This window comes from Phyllobates terribilis, unplaced genomic scaffold (genome assembly GCF_046119375.1).
Source record: "Phyllobates terribilis strain yellow unplaced genomic scaffold, ASM4611937v1 Scaffold_5__5_contigs__length_657084704, whole genome shotgun sequence".
In the NCBI taxonomy this organism is placed as follows: domain Eukaryota; kingdom Metazoa; phylum Chordata; class Amphibia; order Anura; family Dendrobatidae; genus Phyllobates; species Phyllobates terribilis.
In genome coordinates, this window is record NW_027362765.1 from 479,228,678 (window position 1) to 479,246,844 (window position 18,167).

General features: G+C 42.5%; 1 protein-coding gene across 1 annotated transcript in view; it reads left to right on the plus strand.

Moving 5' to 3' along the window:
• The window catches only part of PCDH15 (protocadherin related 15), a 2,836,044-nt gene that overhangs the window by 848,470 nt on the left and 1,969,407 nt on the right, over window positions 1–18,167 (plus strand). The window contains exon 7 of the mRNA XM_073685487.1: window positions 278–388. Coding sequence (XP_073541588.1) covers window positions 278–388 — 111 coding nt within the window. The remainder of the gene's footprint in view (window positions 1–277; window positions 389–18,167) is intronic.

The following is an 18,167-nucleotide window of genomic DNA, read 5'->3' on the forward strand; positions in this document are numbered from 1 at the left end:
ATGCCCAACTCTAGTGGTTATGGTTTCTTTTTGTTTCCTAATATTTGAAACAGTTTTTAAAACTTTTAAAAAATCATGAACAGTTCTGTGTTTTTCTTAGCTGATTTGTGTGCAGGTTCTACTTGTACTAGGATCCACATTCAGTGGATCCAGTATTTCTTTCTTTTCAAGTGATGGTGATTCTATGGCTGTAGGAGCCTTCAGATGCCCATTACTTTTCTTAATTTGCATTGTAAAGTGTACCCTAATTAAACTATTGATAAAACATATCTTCCAGGCATCCAACCAGACGTTTGACATTCCACTAACCCTGTCTGGAGCAGTGGTTTTACGCCGGAGGTTGAATTATGAAGAAAAGAAAAGATACTATGTCATAGTTATAGCTAATGTAAGTACATTTTTATAATATAATTTGGCTATACTTGCTAGATTTACCTTGTAGACAGACAGTGTTATGTTTTTTATTGCTTCTGCTCTTACTATCCTATTCCAAGCTTGTTACTCACCTCCTTCCATACTAACCTTGGCCTTTAACACTCTTTGACATGCAATTACTTTCTAACAATCTAAATGCATGTTATGGTGGAATGACAATTCCTACAGATGCTGAATACTGTCTGTATAATAATGATTGTCAATTGTAGACTGCATATTGGTTGTCAGTTGTGGTACTGTATGTTTTTTTGATCTGTCAGCACAAGCTAGTATGGAACATATTTATTGGATTATTGCATCTGAGCTTCCCTCTTGGGACTAAAATTCCATTAAAATAACAATAGCATTTCTATGTATGATGCCTTGTTTTTTTTCCCTGATTAATATATTGTAATTTTTATTGGCATCATTTTGGGGTAGATAAAGTATATTGATTATATTGTATTACATGCTTTGAAGAGGATGAAAATTTACTGTAAATCTGTAATTGTTTTTTCTTTAGAAAGGAAAGTTCTACGGGTTGGGCTATTTGTTTGATTATTATTGCATTTTTTACAGCAGGGGATGTCAAGGAAATTTGCTATGCTTTTCACACCATATATGTTTTCATACAGGACTCTGCACAAGATTTAGGCATTATGCATGTGCGGAAAAAATGCTGCAAAGTAAGAATGCTTTCAAAAGTAGAAGGATTAATTTTCTCTATCAATCAACAAATTTCAAAGTGATTACTAGAGATGAGCGGTGTTCGACTCGAACAGTTCGCCAAGCTCAAATTCGAGCTGTTTTGGGCGGTGTTCGAGCCGTTCGGCGAACACGAACGATTTGAAAAAAATTCGGCTGTTCGAGGTTATGTTCGAAAACTGTTCGTGCACCAAAATCATAACTGGATTTTTTCTCAGTAATGCTGAAAATTAATGTTAATTCACAGTTTGAGTGTACAGCGGGGCGGGGGGAGGGGCAGGGGATGGATCTCTGCAGGAATAATGAAGATCTCCATTTTTTTTCTCTTTCCCGCATTTACAGTGGGGAGGTGCAATCTGTCAGCCTATCAGCAGCACACACACGGAGCGAAGTGCTTTTTTTCACACAAGCAAGGGCATGTGTCATTGGCAGTGTATGTCACATGTCCTTGCCCTATAAGACCCAGCCATTTTCCCCATCGCCACCATTTTCTCACTGCTGCAGCTGCATGTTAGACGGCACCGCTGTTGCTGTGTGCGCAATACCTTGTTAATTTCAAGCCAATTTTCGCACAAATCTAAAGATAGCTTGGGAGTAGGGAAGAGTTGTGATTGCAGTCCTTTTGAGGACTAGGTTACAGCATTTCCTACGACTTTTATCAGGCAGGTCTGTCCTCTTAAATAGATAGGTTGGGAGTAAAGACTAATTGTAATTGCAGTCCTTTTCAGGACTAAGTTACATCAGTTCCTATCAGTTTTTGCCAGGCAGGTTTGTGCCAGTGCTGTGCAAGTTTTTTTCACAGCATTTGGCTAAATCTAGCAAAGAAAATCCTTTTTGGCCTATTGCAGAGTGTGTTAGTCAGTGGAGTAGCCTATCTGTGTTGCAAGCTACACCACCTGTGTATAGAATACCAATTTTTTTACTGCACGTAGTGAAGTAAAACCTTTTGGGCATAGCATCATTCTATTAGTCCATCTATACAGACCTCCATAAGGTTGCAAATTCAATATAATATTTTTCGGCATCGAGGTCTGAAAAAATATTTCGTCTTCTAGCAGTGTGTGGGACTTGTTCTATTAGTCCATCTATACTGACCTCCATCAGGTTGCAAATTCAATATAATTTTTTTCTGCATCTAGCTCTGAAAAAATATTTCAGCTTCCAGCAGTGTGTGGGGCTTGTTCTATTAGTCCATCTATACTGACATCCATCAGGTTGCAAATTCAATATATTTTTTTCTGCATCTAGCTCTGAAAAAATATTTCGGCTTCTAGCAGTGTGTGGGACTTGGTCTATTAGTCAATCTATACTAACCTCCACCAGGTTGCAAATTAAAAATAATTTTTATCTGCATCTATCTCTGAAAAAATATTTGGGCTTCTAGCAGTGTGTGGGACTTGTTCTATTAGTCCATCTATACTAACCTCCATCAGGTTGCAAATTCAATATAATTTTTTTCTGCATCTAGCTCTTGAAAAATATTTCGGCTTCTAGCAGTGTGTGGGACTTGGTCTATTAGTCCATCTATACTAACCTCCACCAGGTTACAAATTAAAAATAATTTTTATCTGCATCTAGCTCTGAAAAAATATTTGGGCTTCTAGCAGTGTGTGGGACTTGGTCTATTAGTCCATCTATACTAACCTCCACCAGGTTGCAAATTAAAAATAATTTTTATCTGCATCTATCTCTGAAAAAATATTTTGGCTTTTAGCAGTGTGTTGGACTTGTTCTATTAGTACATCTATACTAACCTCCATCAGGTTGAAAATTCAATATAATTTTTATCTGCATCTAGCTCTGAAAAAAATATTTCGGCTTCTAGCAGTGTGTGGGACTTGGTCTATTAGTCCTTCTATACTGACCTCCATCAGGTTGCAAATTCAATATAATTTTTTTCTGCATCCAGCTCTGAAAAAATATTTCGGCTTCTAGCAGTGTGTGGGACTTGGTCTATTAGTCCATCTATACTAACCTCCACCAGGTTGCAAATTAAAAATAATTTTTATCTGCATCTAGCTCTGAAAAAATATCTGGGCTTCTAGCAGTGTGTGGGACTTGGTCTATTAGTCCATCTACACTAACCTACACCAGGTTGCAAATTAAAAATAATTTTTATCTGCATCTAGCTCTGAAAAAATATTTGGGCTTCTAGCAGTTTATGGGACTTGGTCTATTGGTCCATCTATACAAACCTCCACCAGGTGGCAATTTAAAAATAATTTTTTTCTGCATCTAGCTCTGAAAAAATATTTGGGCTTCTAGCAGTGTGTGGGACATGGTCTATTAGTCCATCTATACTGACCTCCATCAGGTTGTAAATTCAATATAATTTTTTTCTGCATCTAGCTCTGAAAAAATATTTGGGCTTCTAGCAGTGTGTGGGACTTGGTCTATTAGTCCATCTATACTAACCTCCACCAGGTTGCAAATTAAAAATAATTTTTATCTGCATCTATCTCTGAAAAAATATTTTGGCTTTTAGCAGTGTGTTGGACTTGTTCTATTAGTACATCTATACTAACCTCCATCAGGTTGAAAATTCAATATAATTTTTATCTGCATCTAGCTCTGAAAAAAATATTTCGGCTTCTAGCAGTGTGTGGGACTTGGTCTATTAGTCCTTCTATACTGACCTCCATCAGGTTGCAAATTCAATATAATTTTTTTCTGCATCCAGCTCTGAAAAAATATTTCGGCTTCTAGCAGTGTGTGGGACTTGGTCTATTAGTCCATCTATACTAACCTCCACCAGGTTGCAAATTAAAAATAATTTTTATCTGCATCTAGCTCTGAAAAAATATCTGGGCTTCTAGCAGTGTGTGGGACTTGGTCTATTAGTCCATCTACACTAACCTACACCAGGTTGCAAATTAAAAATAATTTTTATCTGCATCTAGCTCTGAAAAAATATTTGGGCTTCTAGCAGTTTATGGGACTTGGTCTATTGGTCCATCTATACAAACCTCCACCAGGTGGCAATTTAAAAATAATTTTTTTCTGCATCTAGCTCTGAAAAAATATTTGGGCTTCTAGCAGTGTGTGGGACATGGTCTATTAGTCCATCTATACTGACCTCCATCAGGTTGTAAATTCAATATAATTTTTTTCTGCATCTAGCTCTGAAAAAATATTTGGGCTTCTAGCAGTGTGTGGGACTTGTTCTATTAGTCCATCTATACTAATCTCCACCAGGTTGCAAATTCAATATAATTTTTATCTGCATCTAACCCAGCCAATACTTTTGGCCTAATACCAAAGTTTGGCCACTCAGCTCATCCATTGATTTTTTGTGCAAACAACTCCAGAGTTGTGAATTAGTTAACCACCAAAATGAGTGGAAAAAGGCCTGCTGCTGGTGGAAAGGGGAATAGGCGTGTTGGGAAGGGGAAAAAGGTTGTGTCCGTGGGGTAGGTGTTAAAGCAACAGTAACATCTGCAGAAGAAAGACATTCTTCCAGCCAAACTAAAATGTCTACTTCTTTTAGCGGACAATGTGATAATATCCCTTTCTTACGGCCACGCCAATCGCTACAAATTCCAGATGAGGCACAAAAACAGGAGGTGCTTCAAAGGATATCAAGTTCTCCTTTAAGTGGGATCTCCTCCACCTCAACTTCAACATCACAAATACTCCAGTCCTCAGGGGTGTCACCCCAATCGCACTTGCTTCCTCACAGCTCCCAAATCTCCAGCTGCCCGTCTGAGTATGGGGTAGAACAGATGGTTGATTCTGCAGAGCTGTTTACTCATACTATAGCCTGGGAATCAGAGGTCGGCTCCAGAGCTTCTGTGAATCCAAACGAGGAAATGATCTGCACTGATGCCCAGAATCTTTATGAGTCGGATCCAGGACCAGACGCAGAAGGTTCTGACCATAATTTAGACCCTCATTCCCAAACTGTAACTCCTGTTTGTGGAGACAATGAGGAAGACGATGATGAGACTCAAATACCTGATTGGAGCGACAACTTTAGTTTTTTGTCAGGGCAGGAACAGGTTGGCTCTGAGGACGACGGGTGTGATAACACACAGGGTGATGATGATGAGGTTGGAGATCCCACTTACTGTCAACCCACAGTCAGCCAAGAGATGAGGTCAGCAGAGGAGGTGGAGGAGGATGCTAGTGATGACAAGGTCAGGTTGCGCCTTCCTGGACAGAGACGTAGTACTGGAAGCACGTTAACCACTGCATCCTCAAACACAACTCTGCCTCTAACCACAAGTCGTGGTGGCTCTTCAGGTCGCATGGGTGCTAACCCTTGCATAGCCTGGGCATTTTTTCAGATCGATAAAGATGACCCAACTCGTGCTATCTGTAACATTTGTCAGCAAAAGCTAAGTAGAGGCCAAAAAATACATAGTTTGAGTACTTCATGCATGAACCGGCACATGGACATGAAGCATAAGTTGCAGTGGGAAGCTCACTGTGCTTCAATGCGGCCTAGCCGGCCGGGCCAACCACTGTCTGCCACGTCTTGTGCATCCACGGCCTCTTCATCCTCTGTGACTGGGGGGACAGCAGTCACACCTGTTTTGGGACGCAGACCTGCCACCTCTTTACCCACAACAGCCAGCGTGATTGGCAGGTCATCATTTTCTTTGGATGTGGAAACACCAGCTGGTGTTCAGCGCTGTCCGACATCGATAGCACCACCTTTGGATCAAGGCAACCTAACATGTCCGCCTGCATCCTCCTCACAGACCGGCAGTTTGCCGGGGACACCCTTCTCAACCCCGTCTAAGCACAACAGCCAGCCCTCGGTCCCTCAGATGTGGTCAAGTAAAAGACCATTTCCTCCTAGCCATGAGAAAGCTAAGAGGTTGAATTTCACCATCTGCAAGCTCTTGGCTACAGAAATGCATCCTTTCCGCCTGGTGGACACAGAGGATTTTCGAGACCTTATGTCCGTCACAGTGCCTCAGTACCAGAAGCCCAGTTGGCACTACTTCTCAAAGTAAAGTGTGCCTGCGCTCCACCAGCATGTCGCACACAACATCACCGCTTCTTTGAGAAACTCTGTGTCTGACAGGGTGCATTTCAAAACAGACACTTTTACGAGTAGGCATGGACAGGGGCGTTACATGTCGCTGACTGGGCACTGGGTAACTATGGTGACAGCAGGACAAGGGGCTGCTGTCCAAGTCTTGCCGTCCCCACGAGTTGTGCGTCAATCCTCTTTATCTCAAAGTTCCTCCACTGCTTCTGCCTCATCAACCTCCTCTCGGTCCTCCACCTGCACCCAAAGCCTGTCTGGTCATGCCACAAGCTTTCTAACTGCGCAGAAGGGATCCTGCACACCTCCTTACTATGCTGGCAGCAGTGCTCAACGTCATCAGGCAGTTTTTACTTTGAAATTTCTGGGAAATGTGAGTCACACAGCTGAGGAGTTGTGGTCAGCTCTGGAAAACCAATTTCATGAATGGTTGTCTCCACTGGACCTGAAACCAGGGAAGGCCGCGTGCGACAATGCTGCAAACCTGGGTGCGGCCCTTCGCCGGGGCAATGTCACACACGTGCCTTGTATGGCTCACGTGTTGAACCTGGTTGTCCAGCAATTTTTAGCCCACTATCCCGGACTAGATGGCCTTCTGCAGAGGGCACGGTCACTGTGTGCTCACTTCCGCCGTTCGCATCCCGCAGCTCAGCGACTTACATCTCTACAAAAGTCATTGGGCCTGCCACTTCACCGGCTAAAATGCGATGTGCCTACCCGGTGGAATTCAACTTTGCACATGTTGCAGCGACTGTGGCAGCACCGACAAGCCCTGGTGCAATACGTTCTGACGTATAGCCTGGGCCAACGAGATCCAGAGGTGGGGCAAATCACGCTGGAGTAGTGGTCTCAGATCAGGGACCTAGGCACCCTTCTGCACAGTTTTCTCATGCCCTGCAGCCAGTGTTCTGTCTGAACGTGTGTTTAGCGCTGCTGGTGGTTTGCTGACAGATAAGCGCACGCGGCTCTCCACTGATAATGTAGACAGACTCACGTTCATAAAGATGAACAAATCATGCATCTGAAATGACTTTTCTACCCCTGTGTCATCCTGGGGAGAGTAAAAGCTTGATGATTTGTTAAAATCATCTCACCAACCGTTTTAAGCTTTCAAATTACTAATCATGTTTATCTGTATCTTGGCTGGAAAATAATTTGGGCTTTGTAGCAGTGTGCAGTACTGATTCTATTAGGCCATCTATACTAAGCTCCACCAGATTTAAAATTACTAATCATGTTTATCTGTATCTTGGCTGGAAAATAATTTGGGCTTTGTAGCAGTGTGCAGTACTGATTCTATTAGGCCATCTATACTAAGCTCCACCAGATTTAAAATTAATAATAATTTTTAGCTGCATCTAGCCCGGAAAATAATTTTGGGTTTCCTAGATGCGCAAGACACATGAGTGCCTTCTTGCTGCACTACCTGCAACATGACCCTCAGATTCTCAGAAATCGAAGTAATCCTGACTACTGGTTTGCCACACTCTTAGATCCCCCACACTCTTCGATCAACCTTTTCATTTTAATAAAGTACAAAAAAATGGTCATTTTGGAAATTATAAGCATTGGCAGGTTATAAGAAACTGAAATCAAACAGTTTTCAACTCAAAACTTTATTCTAGGTGATGTTACATTTGCACATAGGACCCCTTGTTCGAAAGGAGCTTCTGAACTCTCTCGTCCATTGAATTTGTCAGGTTTTGGATGGTTTCTGCTTCAATTGTTTTGCGTGAGGACAGAATACCCTCTCAGAGCTGTTGCTTAGATGTGAACTGCCTCCCGCCATCATAGACACTCCTTTTGATGATGCTCCAGAGGTTCTGAATGGGGTAGAGGTCAGGGGAGCAAGGGGGTCACACCATAAGTTTGTCCCCTTTTATGCCCATATCGGCCTGAGATGCAGATGTGTTATGTGCAGCATGAGACGGTGCATTATAATGCATGAAAATGATCTTGCTGTGGAATACACGGTTCTTCTTCTTGAACCATGGCAGGAAGTGCTGTTTGAGAAACTCCACATACATTATGGAGTTCATCTTTGACCCTTCAGGGATCCTAAAGGGGCCGACAATCTCTCTCCCCATGATTCCAGCCAAAACATTACTCCACCTCCTCCTTGTTGGCGCTGTAGCCTTGTTTGCGTAGGGTGTCCATCAACCAGCCATCCTCCACTCCATCCATCTGGACCATCGAGAGTTGCACGGCACTCATCCGTGAACAAAACAGTTTTGAAGTCAGTCTTCATGTATTGTTTGGCCCACTGGAGCCGTTTCTGCTTGTGTGCAGTGGATAGAGGAGGTCCTGTATGGATTTGGGGAGGGAGACATCGAGGGCCTCAGACTTCGCTGCATTGATTTTAAAATTTGACCATGTAACAAAGTGATCTATTTCAGCCATAACAGCAGGGATGGATATATGTGATTGAGTGATATATACTAGGACATTATCAGCAAATAGAGGGAACTTGTACTCGGTGCCTCCCACTTCATTCCACCTAATATTGGGGTTATGGCGAATTGATGAGAGCAGGTGCTCCGTCACTAGGATGTATAAGAGAGGGGACAGAGGACATCCCTGCCTTGTCCCATTGGTGATTATGAAAGTTGATGAAAATGTTCTGACGCGCCCCCTGGGCCTTGGGACACCCAGAGCTGGACCCTTTTTGGTGGATGCTGGTGGTTGTAGTCTCCATGGTGGCGACCCGGTTCCGTGGCTCAGGGCGGTCAAACCAGTGGCGGAACTATTTATGTGGTATTGATGTTTAAATGTCCGACTACGCCACCCGTGTATTGCGGTCACAGTGAACCGCCGCTGCAGGGCAGACCGCTGAGGCTGGTGTTGTGGGTGCAGCAGAGCGTAGTATATCTCCCCACGGGAGGAGTATAGCCTCAGGTCAGTGTATGCGGAGTATGGGGGTGATGGTGCAGGGTGTAGCGAGGGGCTGCGCCACATAAAATATCACAGCCTCCGGTTTGTAGCTGAGGGTCGTTTCCCGCCTCCACTAGTTTTCGGGACCGGTCTCCCCCTTTGGCCTGACCCCTCCATGAAGGTGGATTCGGGCTTGCGGTGGTGACTCGCCTGTCCGCACCCCTGGGATCCCTTCATTCCTCGTTCCTGGAGCCTTCTCCGCTCCTCTACCTTCCTTCTCCGTCTACCAGGCCTGGGCCTCTGTTACGAGGCCCACCTCCGGAGCAGAGCTCATGCAGAGCCCCTGCTCCCTGTCACTTCTGCTCAGACATCTCTGCACTGAACTAAGATGGTGCCCACCTTTTATACTCCATTCTCAATGCACCCAGGAACTGCTTCCTCCCTGCTCCTGCACTACAGGGTTCCCCTTCCTCAGTGTTCCCTCCCCCCACTCCAGCCAGGGACAGGGACTGTCGTGCCCATCTCAGGGGCATATTGGTCACCCTGCCCCATGGCAATGTGGTGTAATGCATGCAGGTGTCGGGGTCCTGATCCACACTCCATCCTTACATTAGAGTGAGATATCACACCTCTGGGTGAGGTGCAATACGTCTGTAGCAACCGAGCCCTCGGGGTGCTACAGTTCCATTTATCTTTAGCCTAGGTGACGTATTGCGATACAGGGCCGTGATTTTGGCTATAAAAGGGTCCCCTAGACCCCTACCCCAAGCTTTTTAAGAGAATAATATATGGCGTGCCAGGAGACTCTATGGAATGCTTTCTCAGCATCCAATGAGAGTATCTAATTACAAATTTTTAACTGCATCTAGCCCAGGAAATACTTTGTGCCTAGTAGCAGTGTCTGCTAGTCAGCGGATTATCCCAGCTGTTAAGCAAGCTACACCAACAGTAGTTTGGACACTTCATTTTTTCAAAGGAAATGCTTCGGGACCCGGGGATACTCAGTGAAGAGCATCAGGAGGCACCCCAAGGCATAGGGACTGGGACTGGCGGTAGGACGCTTTGCGGTGGACCGCCGAGCTCGATCCTTATAAAAGCTTTTTAACTGCAGCAGCTTTAGTGGACGCTACTGGAGCTGGAATTACGTGGCTGCTGGCATGAGACTTGCCCTCCAATAGATCCTTGTAAAAGGATATAAAGTGTTTTCATTCAAATTAGAGAGACAATTTAAATTAAAAAGCTTAGACCTGCCTCCACCACAGGGGGGCTTGCTCGACCCACCAGCGGACAGGCACCAGTATTGGGAGAGGGGGGCTGGCCATCAGGGTCCACCGCGGCTCTGGCACAAACCCCGCGACACGGAGGTCGCACGGGCGGGAACGGACTGGCCGTGTCGGCTTCTCACTTTTTGGGTTTTAGAAGGGCAAGACATGCCTATATCTGTGTCTCCCCCTCCTTTTACTCCTCCACCTCTTTTCTTTTCGCATGACTATATGTACTTGTCACTTTTCCATGTGTTAGTTATGTCTTCTGAGCAGTTTTTCAGCTTTCGGACACCTTTGAAGGTGTTTTCTATGTGTTTCTATGTGTTTTTGTTTGCCTGCCATTGGTTTTAATGGTGTTCGACGGTGTTTGACAAACAGTTCGGCGAACACACGGGTGTTCGACGAACCGAACCGAACTCGAACACTACGGGGGTGGCTCAACACTAGTGATTACATTAAAGAAAAATCAAAGTCAAATTAGTTTTTTTGTGTTCACCCTTTGCTTTTAACCCGTTGCGAACATTTGACATACATATACGTCATAATGGGGAAGGTGTTCCCTCACTATAATGTACAATTACATTATGGCAAACATGCAGGCATACAAGGCATGCCTGCATAATAGCCGTAGGAAGCTCAGCTTAACTGACAGCCGAGTTCTCACAGCAACAACCAAGGCTGGGCAGGTTAACCCTCTAAATGCCACAATCGGTATCCATCACTGCATTTAGAATGTTGTTAGAGTGAGAGGGCTCCCTCTCTCCCTTTAATGTGTGACATCAAGGTGCCAATGGTTTTCATGGCAACTTGAGACTATACAATGGTCTGCCTGGTATGGAGACCTATTAAGCCAAGTCAAATAGAATAATTCAAATTAATTGACGTAATGAACATAATATGAAATATTTTCTCAACCAGAAATCATATCACACAGAGAAATCATTTATAAAATTATAATAAATCAATATTTTATTTTTGCCTTCAAAATAGCATAAATAAAGTTTTCAGAGCAACTTACTAAATGCTACTACAGTAAACCATAAGTGGGGTGTGTGCAGTGTGAAATGTGAACGGCTTCTACTGCATGTGTCTGAAATGTAAGTAGCGTGAGTTGCATGTGTCTGAATTGTCAGCTGTTTGGACTGCATATGTCTAAAATGTGGGCAGTATGTATGCTGCATATGTATGAAATGTGAGTGGTGTGTGCTGTATGTGTCTCAAATGTGAATGGTGTGTGCTGTATGTGTCTGAAATGTGAGTAGTGTGTACTGCATATATCTGAAATTTGAGTGGTATATACTGCATTTGTCTGAAATGTGAGTGGTCTGTGCTGTATGTGTCTGAAATGTGAGTGGTGTATACTGCATGTGTCTGAAATGTGAGTGGTGTATACTGCATGTATCTGAAATGTGAGTGGTCTGTGCTGTATGTGTCTGAAATGTAAATGGTGTGTGCTGTCACATGATCTCGGTGCGCCAATGGGTAGTCCTGACAGGCGATCAGACATGTGTTGTGCGCTTCTTAAATGTGAGTGGTGTGTGTTGCATGTATGTAGTGTGTGAGTGGTGTGTATGCTAAATAAGTAGCAGTGTGTACTGTATGTGTCTAATATGGGGGAACAGGGGCTCAGAAAACTTTACTGACCTCCCACCTTGCAGTCATTCAGTCGACCATCCAAGCCGCTCCTGTTTTTGGCTTATGGATATTAATGAAATACTGACCAAAAACAATAATATGTAAACAAAGTCTTACCTGTTGCACACATGGGCAGCACATTAACCAAAAATACATTTGCCTGAATTTAACCTTGCCTAAAATCTTTCCCACACTTTTACTGTTGTGTATTACATTATATTGCATATTAGCTATAAAGATATGTATTTACCATGACAGAAAATGCTATATTTCATGCAAATCACTTTGCTCTTTCCCAGCAGCTAGAATTTAGACCCCATTGCAACAATAATCCCACTTATAGATAGTTAGTTTGTTTCATCAATTTAAAATAACTTGAATTCTTAATATTCCTGCCTTGGGAAATGTACTTGAACACTGTTGTATTTCAGATAACAAGTAAGATATACAGTTCACTAATTTATCAAATCGTTATAGTTTTCCCACTGTGTCTGGTGCAAAATATTTCTTCATAGAGACTATACAATATGTTTCTATGCATGAATATCATCTACTCCATTTTCAATGTATTGAACCATGTGAATAAAAGTCACTATTATTGTAAAATGTATATTGGCTCCAAGTATAGCAGACTTCTATTTATAAGCTTGCATTTAATACTAGATATTAAGAAAAAAAAGTTAACAAAGCTGAAACAGTAGAAATAATACAAAAAGGCAAATTTGCTTGAAATGTTAGCTAATTGTCTTTATTGCCATAATTGTTTAGCTGAACGCTGATTTTGCAGAAAACAAGCAAGCAATACTTTCTGGAAGCAGAATCTAAGTGTGCCATCCCCTGTCCTCTAATCTAGAATACTATTGAATTCATGCCTTTGGATATAAAGAGGGTGTCTTCATTGATTTGTAATGAGAATCTGTGGAATAACATGACACGGCTTAATTTGTTCCTGATGTCAGGGCAGTCCTAAGCTTGTGTATTGTACATGTTCTAGATGGGTATTAAGGTCTATAATAGTGCATGTAAGACGATTCAGGAATCTCACAGAACTGGAAGAATTTTCCAAGGTAGAATAGATGAAAATCCCTCAAACAAGGATTGAAAGACTATTGTCTGGCTACAAAAAGCATTTACAAGCTGCGATACTTTCAAAATGTGATTCTACTATCTACAAACCATGCAGGCTGCCCAAATTTTTGCATTTTTTTGTAATTTTTAAAATGTAAAATATGAAAAAATATGTATGTTTTTGCCTAAAATACAAAGGAAATGTGTCTTTCTTAACTTTAGCCCTTTTAGAGATCATTTTATCTTCAACTAGCTTAACTGTTCATAATAGCAATAATTTTGACCAGGGGTGCCCAAAATTTTACATGCTACTGTATATGCAAAAATAACTTGACCCTACTACACAAATTTGTTTTTGTTTCATTGTAATATTAATTTGGCTAGATTGTTTAATGAATAAATAGATTATACCTTTTTCTGCAAATTGTAAATCAAGTGTAATAGCACTACTCATTAGCGCTCCTTCACAGGGGTCTACAGGAGGGTTCTCCGGTTCCTCTGTGGGCCAGTCTGAGCCTGACTGGGAGCTGTGAGATGCAGTATTTACTTGTTTTATAATATGTTAGTCTTCACCTTAAATATTGCAATAAGTGGTTTATGTTTTCTATGGGTTTATATTGTGTTTTTACTTTGTAATTTTTCTAACTAGAGCATTATGGAATCCTGATGTCCCCTAAAAGAACAAAAAGCTTTTAATTTAAATATAGAGAAGAATAAGTTGCACTTCAGTTAAATTCTTCATCTTGTCATGTCATGAACAAAACTTTGTAAAATTCTTTACCATTAAATATTTTTTTTTTGCATTAATGCTGAGATTTAGGCAATGTACAATGTGGTAAATTTTATCCACTGTCATGTTTTTCAACAGTATAGAAGGAACAGACAAGAGAAATATGTGGTTATTCTGCTTAGCCAGTAAGCAATATCAAGGGGCCCCTATGAGCATTTCCTTCAGCAATGATTCCTAAGAAATTAAAATATATCTCAATTTAAAAGCAGTCTGACATGATATTAGGTTTCTTTCAGATTTATTTTCCAAGATTTAAAAAAAAATATAGAAACTTTTTGCATTTATATTTTTAAGGTTACATTACACATCTCATTTTTAATTGCTTAACTGGATACTTATGTATTCATTTTTTTACATATTTGATAAGATCAAGCCGCAGTATGAGCGAGCAAGCACTCATAATCAATCTCTTAATGTGATGTAAATTTGAGAGATTCCAGGAAAACTCAATTTTTGTAGAATTAATGTAATGGGAATACCCTCAAGTGTCTCCTTTAGTACAACTGTTAATACTTTTTCTACAGAATGAATTGTACACATATCAATTATGATAAATTAGTCCTCAAAGAAAAAGATTGCTGTGATGGGAGGTGAATTGGTAGTGAATGTCAAATTTATATGTGTTCTATAATAAAAATATAAACATATACTGGGTGTGTCCACCTTTACCTCTCTGCAGGTATCCTTAATCCCTTAATGTAAAATCACATACATGTTATTGCAGTGGTGTATATGTATGGCGAGGACTCAAGAGCTTATTTCTCTCCACATGCAATAGATGCTATATTACAAAGCCAGCATCTACATTCATCAGTAGTGGATAGAGATGAGCTTCAGTCACTGCTGTCAACCATTTAACTGCTACTGTTAATCACTGACAATAGAATTTAAATGGTATGATTGCTGGAGCTGGCATGTACTGGTTCCAATTAGGTGATTGTGTTGTGCCAGTGGATTACAATGGCAGATAGAGCATGCTGTCCTTGTCTCAGCCACAGGTTTAGCTTCTTAGGAGATCTGGATTTCAATATATTTTCACTATATTTTTGCAAAATATTGCAAAATGGTATTGCAGTATTTAGTATTAGGCTGTGTGCCCACAATGCAGATTTAATGCATTTCCGCGGCGGTATTTCCGCAGCGGAAACACATTAAAATCGCTTGTTAAGATGTCTGCCATGTTTCCCAATGATAATCCGCATGTGGTACGCACATGCTGCGGAGATTTCCGCTGCGGATTATCATTGCGGAAAAATCCGCAGCACAACCATTTATTGTGCGATTTCGCAGCAAAATCGCTGCCATTGATTTGCATTGAACCGCATAACATCCGCATCTCTACATGTGGATATTAAGCGGTTCAATGCGAGGATGGTTCCCGGATCTGGAGAAGAGGAGACTCTCCTCCAACCGGGTACCATGGTACCTGCAAGTTAAAAGAAGAATTCTAAATAAAAAAAAAATAAAAAAAATTAATGGTCACCTCTCCGGCGGCCCCGGTCTGCTGCAGGCGGCGTCCTCTCCCCTCGGCGGCCCGCGATGTTCTACTAGGACCTACGGTGACATAATTTAGCCAGCTGATGGTCACACGACCGCTGACATCAGCGGTCTGGTGATGGTGGTGTGACCATCAGCTGACTAAATGAAGTTACCGGAGGTCCTTGCAGAACAGCGCGGGCCGCTGGGAGAGAGGACGTCGCCAGGAGGAGACCGGGGGCCGCCGGAGAGGTGACTATTAGTGATGGGCGAGCGCTAGAATGCTCGGGTGCTCGATGCTCGGGTCGAGCAAATTGGAATGCTCGGGTGTTCGACCCAAGCAATGAGCCTAATGTAAGTCTATAGGAAACTCGAGCATTTTTCAGGCGGCTCCCCCCGGCGTTCTGCAGAGGGCCTACAAATTGCCCGAATCAATGGGAACTGTGCGTAAATTACATTGGAACAGCATGGGGAAGACCCCTGGAAGCATTTCTGACTCCCAGGTCACTTCTGTCAACAACGTTGTCAGAGGTATTATGCCACTTTTACGGACTCACAATAAAACATACAAAAAAGAAACCAAAAGGGATTTTCCTGGGAAATATGTTAAGGAACATCCTTTCCAGGGTAATGACTTGTAAATAAGGCAAAATAAATAACCAAAAGCAAAAATACTCCTCCACACCCTGGGCTATGTTCACGCGTTGCGTTCTTGATGCTTTTTCGCACTTTTGCATGGCTTTCAACCGTGACAAATGCATTCACCGGTAAAAGTCATTTTAACATTTTACAACCTTATCTGGCCTTGTGGTGTGTGAGACATGATCAGACACATCCTGTTTCATTTATGAAGGAGGGACTCTGAAAGTCACAAAGCCTATTTTTATAGGGCCATCAGGCAGCCTTTACTATTCTTAAAGAGCCATCGGCCGGCTATGCTTTGCTATTCCCATTACTAAAGCGTGGGTCTCCTATACTGTTATTGCGCATGCAGTGAGTGGCAGATCTGCCCAAAATTTGGACACACCCCAATACCCCTTTGAAAATTTGGACACACTACAATACCCCTTTGAATAGACTTAGAGGAGGACCTCCTGAAAGCAATGTTCCCATTATTATGAAGTGGGTCTCTCATACTATTAGCCTATGCAGTAAATGCAAGGGCTGCTAAAAATTTGGACCTACTCCAATGCCCCTTGGAAGAGACGTAGAGGAGGGCCTCCTGAAAAAAATGTTCCCATTATTAGGAAGTGGGTCTCCAAATGTGTTTGCTTATGCAGTGAATGCAAGGGTTGGCAAAAATTTGGAGGCACTCCAATGCCACTTGGAAGAGACGTGGAGGTCAGAGGGCCTCCTGAAAACAATGTTTGCATTATTAGGAAGTGGGTCTACCATAGTGTTGGCCTATGCAGTGAATGAAAAGGCTGCCAAAAATTGGGAGGCACTCCAATGCCGATTGGAAGAGACGTTGAGGTAGGAGGGCCTCCTGAAAACAATGTTGCAATTATTAGGAAGTGGGTCTCCCATTATATTTTCCTATGCAGTGAATGCCAGGGTTGCCAAAAATTTGGAGGCACTCCAATGCCCCTTGGAAGAGATGTAGAAGGCCTCATTAAAAAATGTTCTCATTATTAGGAAGTGGGTCTCCCATAGTGTTGGCCTATGCAGTGAATGCAAGGGCTGCCAAAAAAATTGGGAGGCACTCCAATGCACCTTGGAAAAGACGTGGCGGAGGGCTTCATAAAAAAAATTTCCCATTACTGTAGAAAGGAGCGGGTCTCCGATACTTGTAATGCCCATGCACTAAGTGTATGGGCTGACAAACATTTACCCCTGGGGAGTATACATAAGCATACTGATTAAAAAATTTTTTGACGGGCATCATAAACACCCTTTAAAAAAAATGATGTGGGTGTTACATCACGGACCACGGTCACCCTGGTGATATGGTGGTGGAGGATGAGGATGAGGAGAAGGAGGAGGAAAAGAGCAAAAAGCCGAAATCAGGAAGCATATACCCATGTGTGGGTGTGAAATGGTGCATGGGAATACACCTCCCAAGAAAAGACACTGGATTTGAGTTTATTGGAACCAAAACAAATAAAGTCCAGCGGAGGAACCCTTTTTTCGGCATTTTTCTTAAAATCTTTTTATTCTTCAACAATCCTTAAAAGAACATCATTCCTTTTCGGGCCAGGTATGTCCATACAGTGGGCACTTTATGGCTGTGTAGAGAACTAGAAGAAGACCTATATGGTTGAAACAAATAGTCTGTTCCTAGACAGCTGTGTCCGCTACACTGCCATAAAGTGCCCACTGTATGTACATACCCGGTCCGAAAAGGAATGATGTTCTTTTAAGGATTGTTGAAGAATAAAAAGATTTTAAGAAAAATGTTGAAATAAGGGTTCCTCCGATGGACTTTATTTGTCTTGGTTCCAAGCGATTGCAGGAGTGTGTGCTTCCCTCATCTCCGTGCGGATCCCCGGCAGATGATCGGACAAAGAAACTACAATCTGGGTAAGCTGGCTACTATTGACTTTTTGCATGGATTTGAGTTTATGTTATGCTGCTATCATTCGGTGGTGTTGAGAAGTCTGGCCCAATCCAGCCCTTGTTCATTGTTATAAGAGTCAGCCTGTCAGCATTTTCAGTTGACAGGCAGATGCGCTTATCAATTCCACCAGCGGCACTAAAAACCCGCTGTGATAAAACGCTAGCTGCAGGGCAAGCCAGAACCTCCAAGGCTTAGAGAGCCAGTTCATTCCACATGTCCAGCGTGGATACCCAATAATTATAAGGCACAGAGGAATCACGGAGGAGGTTGGTACAGTCGGCAAGGTACTCCCTCAGCATCTTCCCAAACTTTGCACTCCTTGTGAGAGTACCCCACGCCTCATTGACTGTGCAATGGGAGGGGCTGAGAAAACTCTCCCAGAACTTTGAC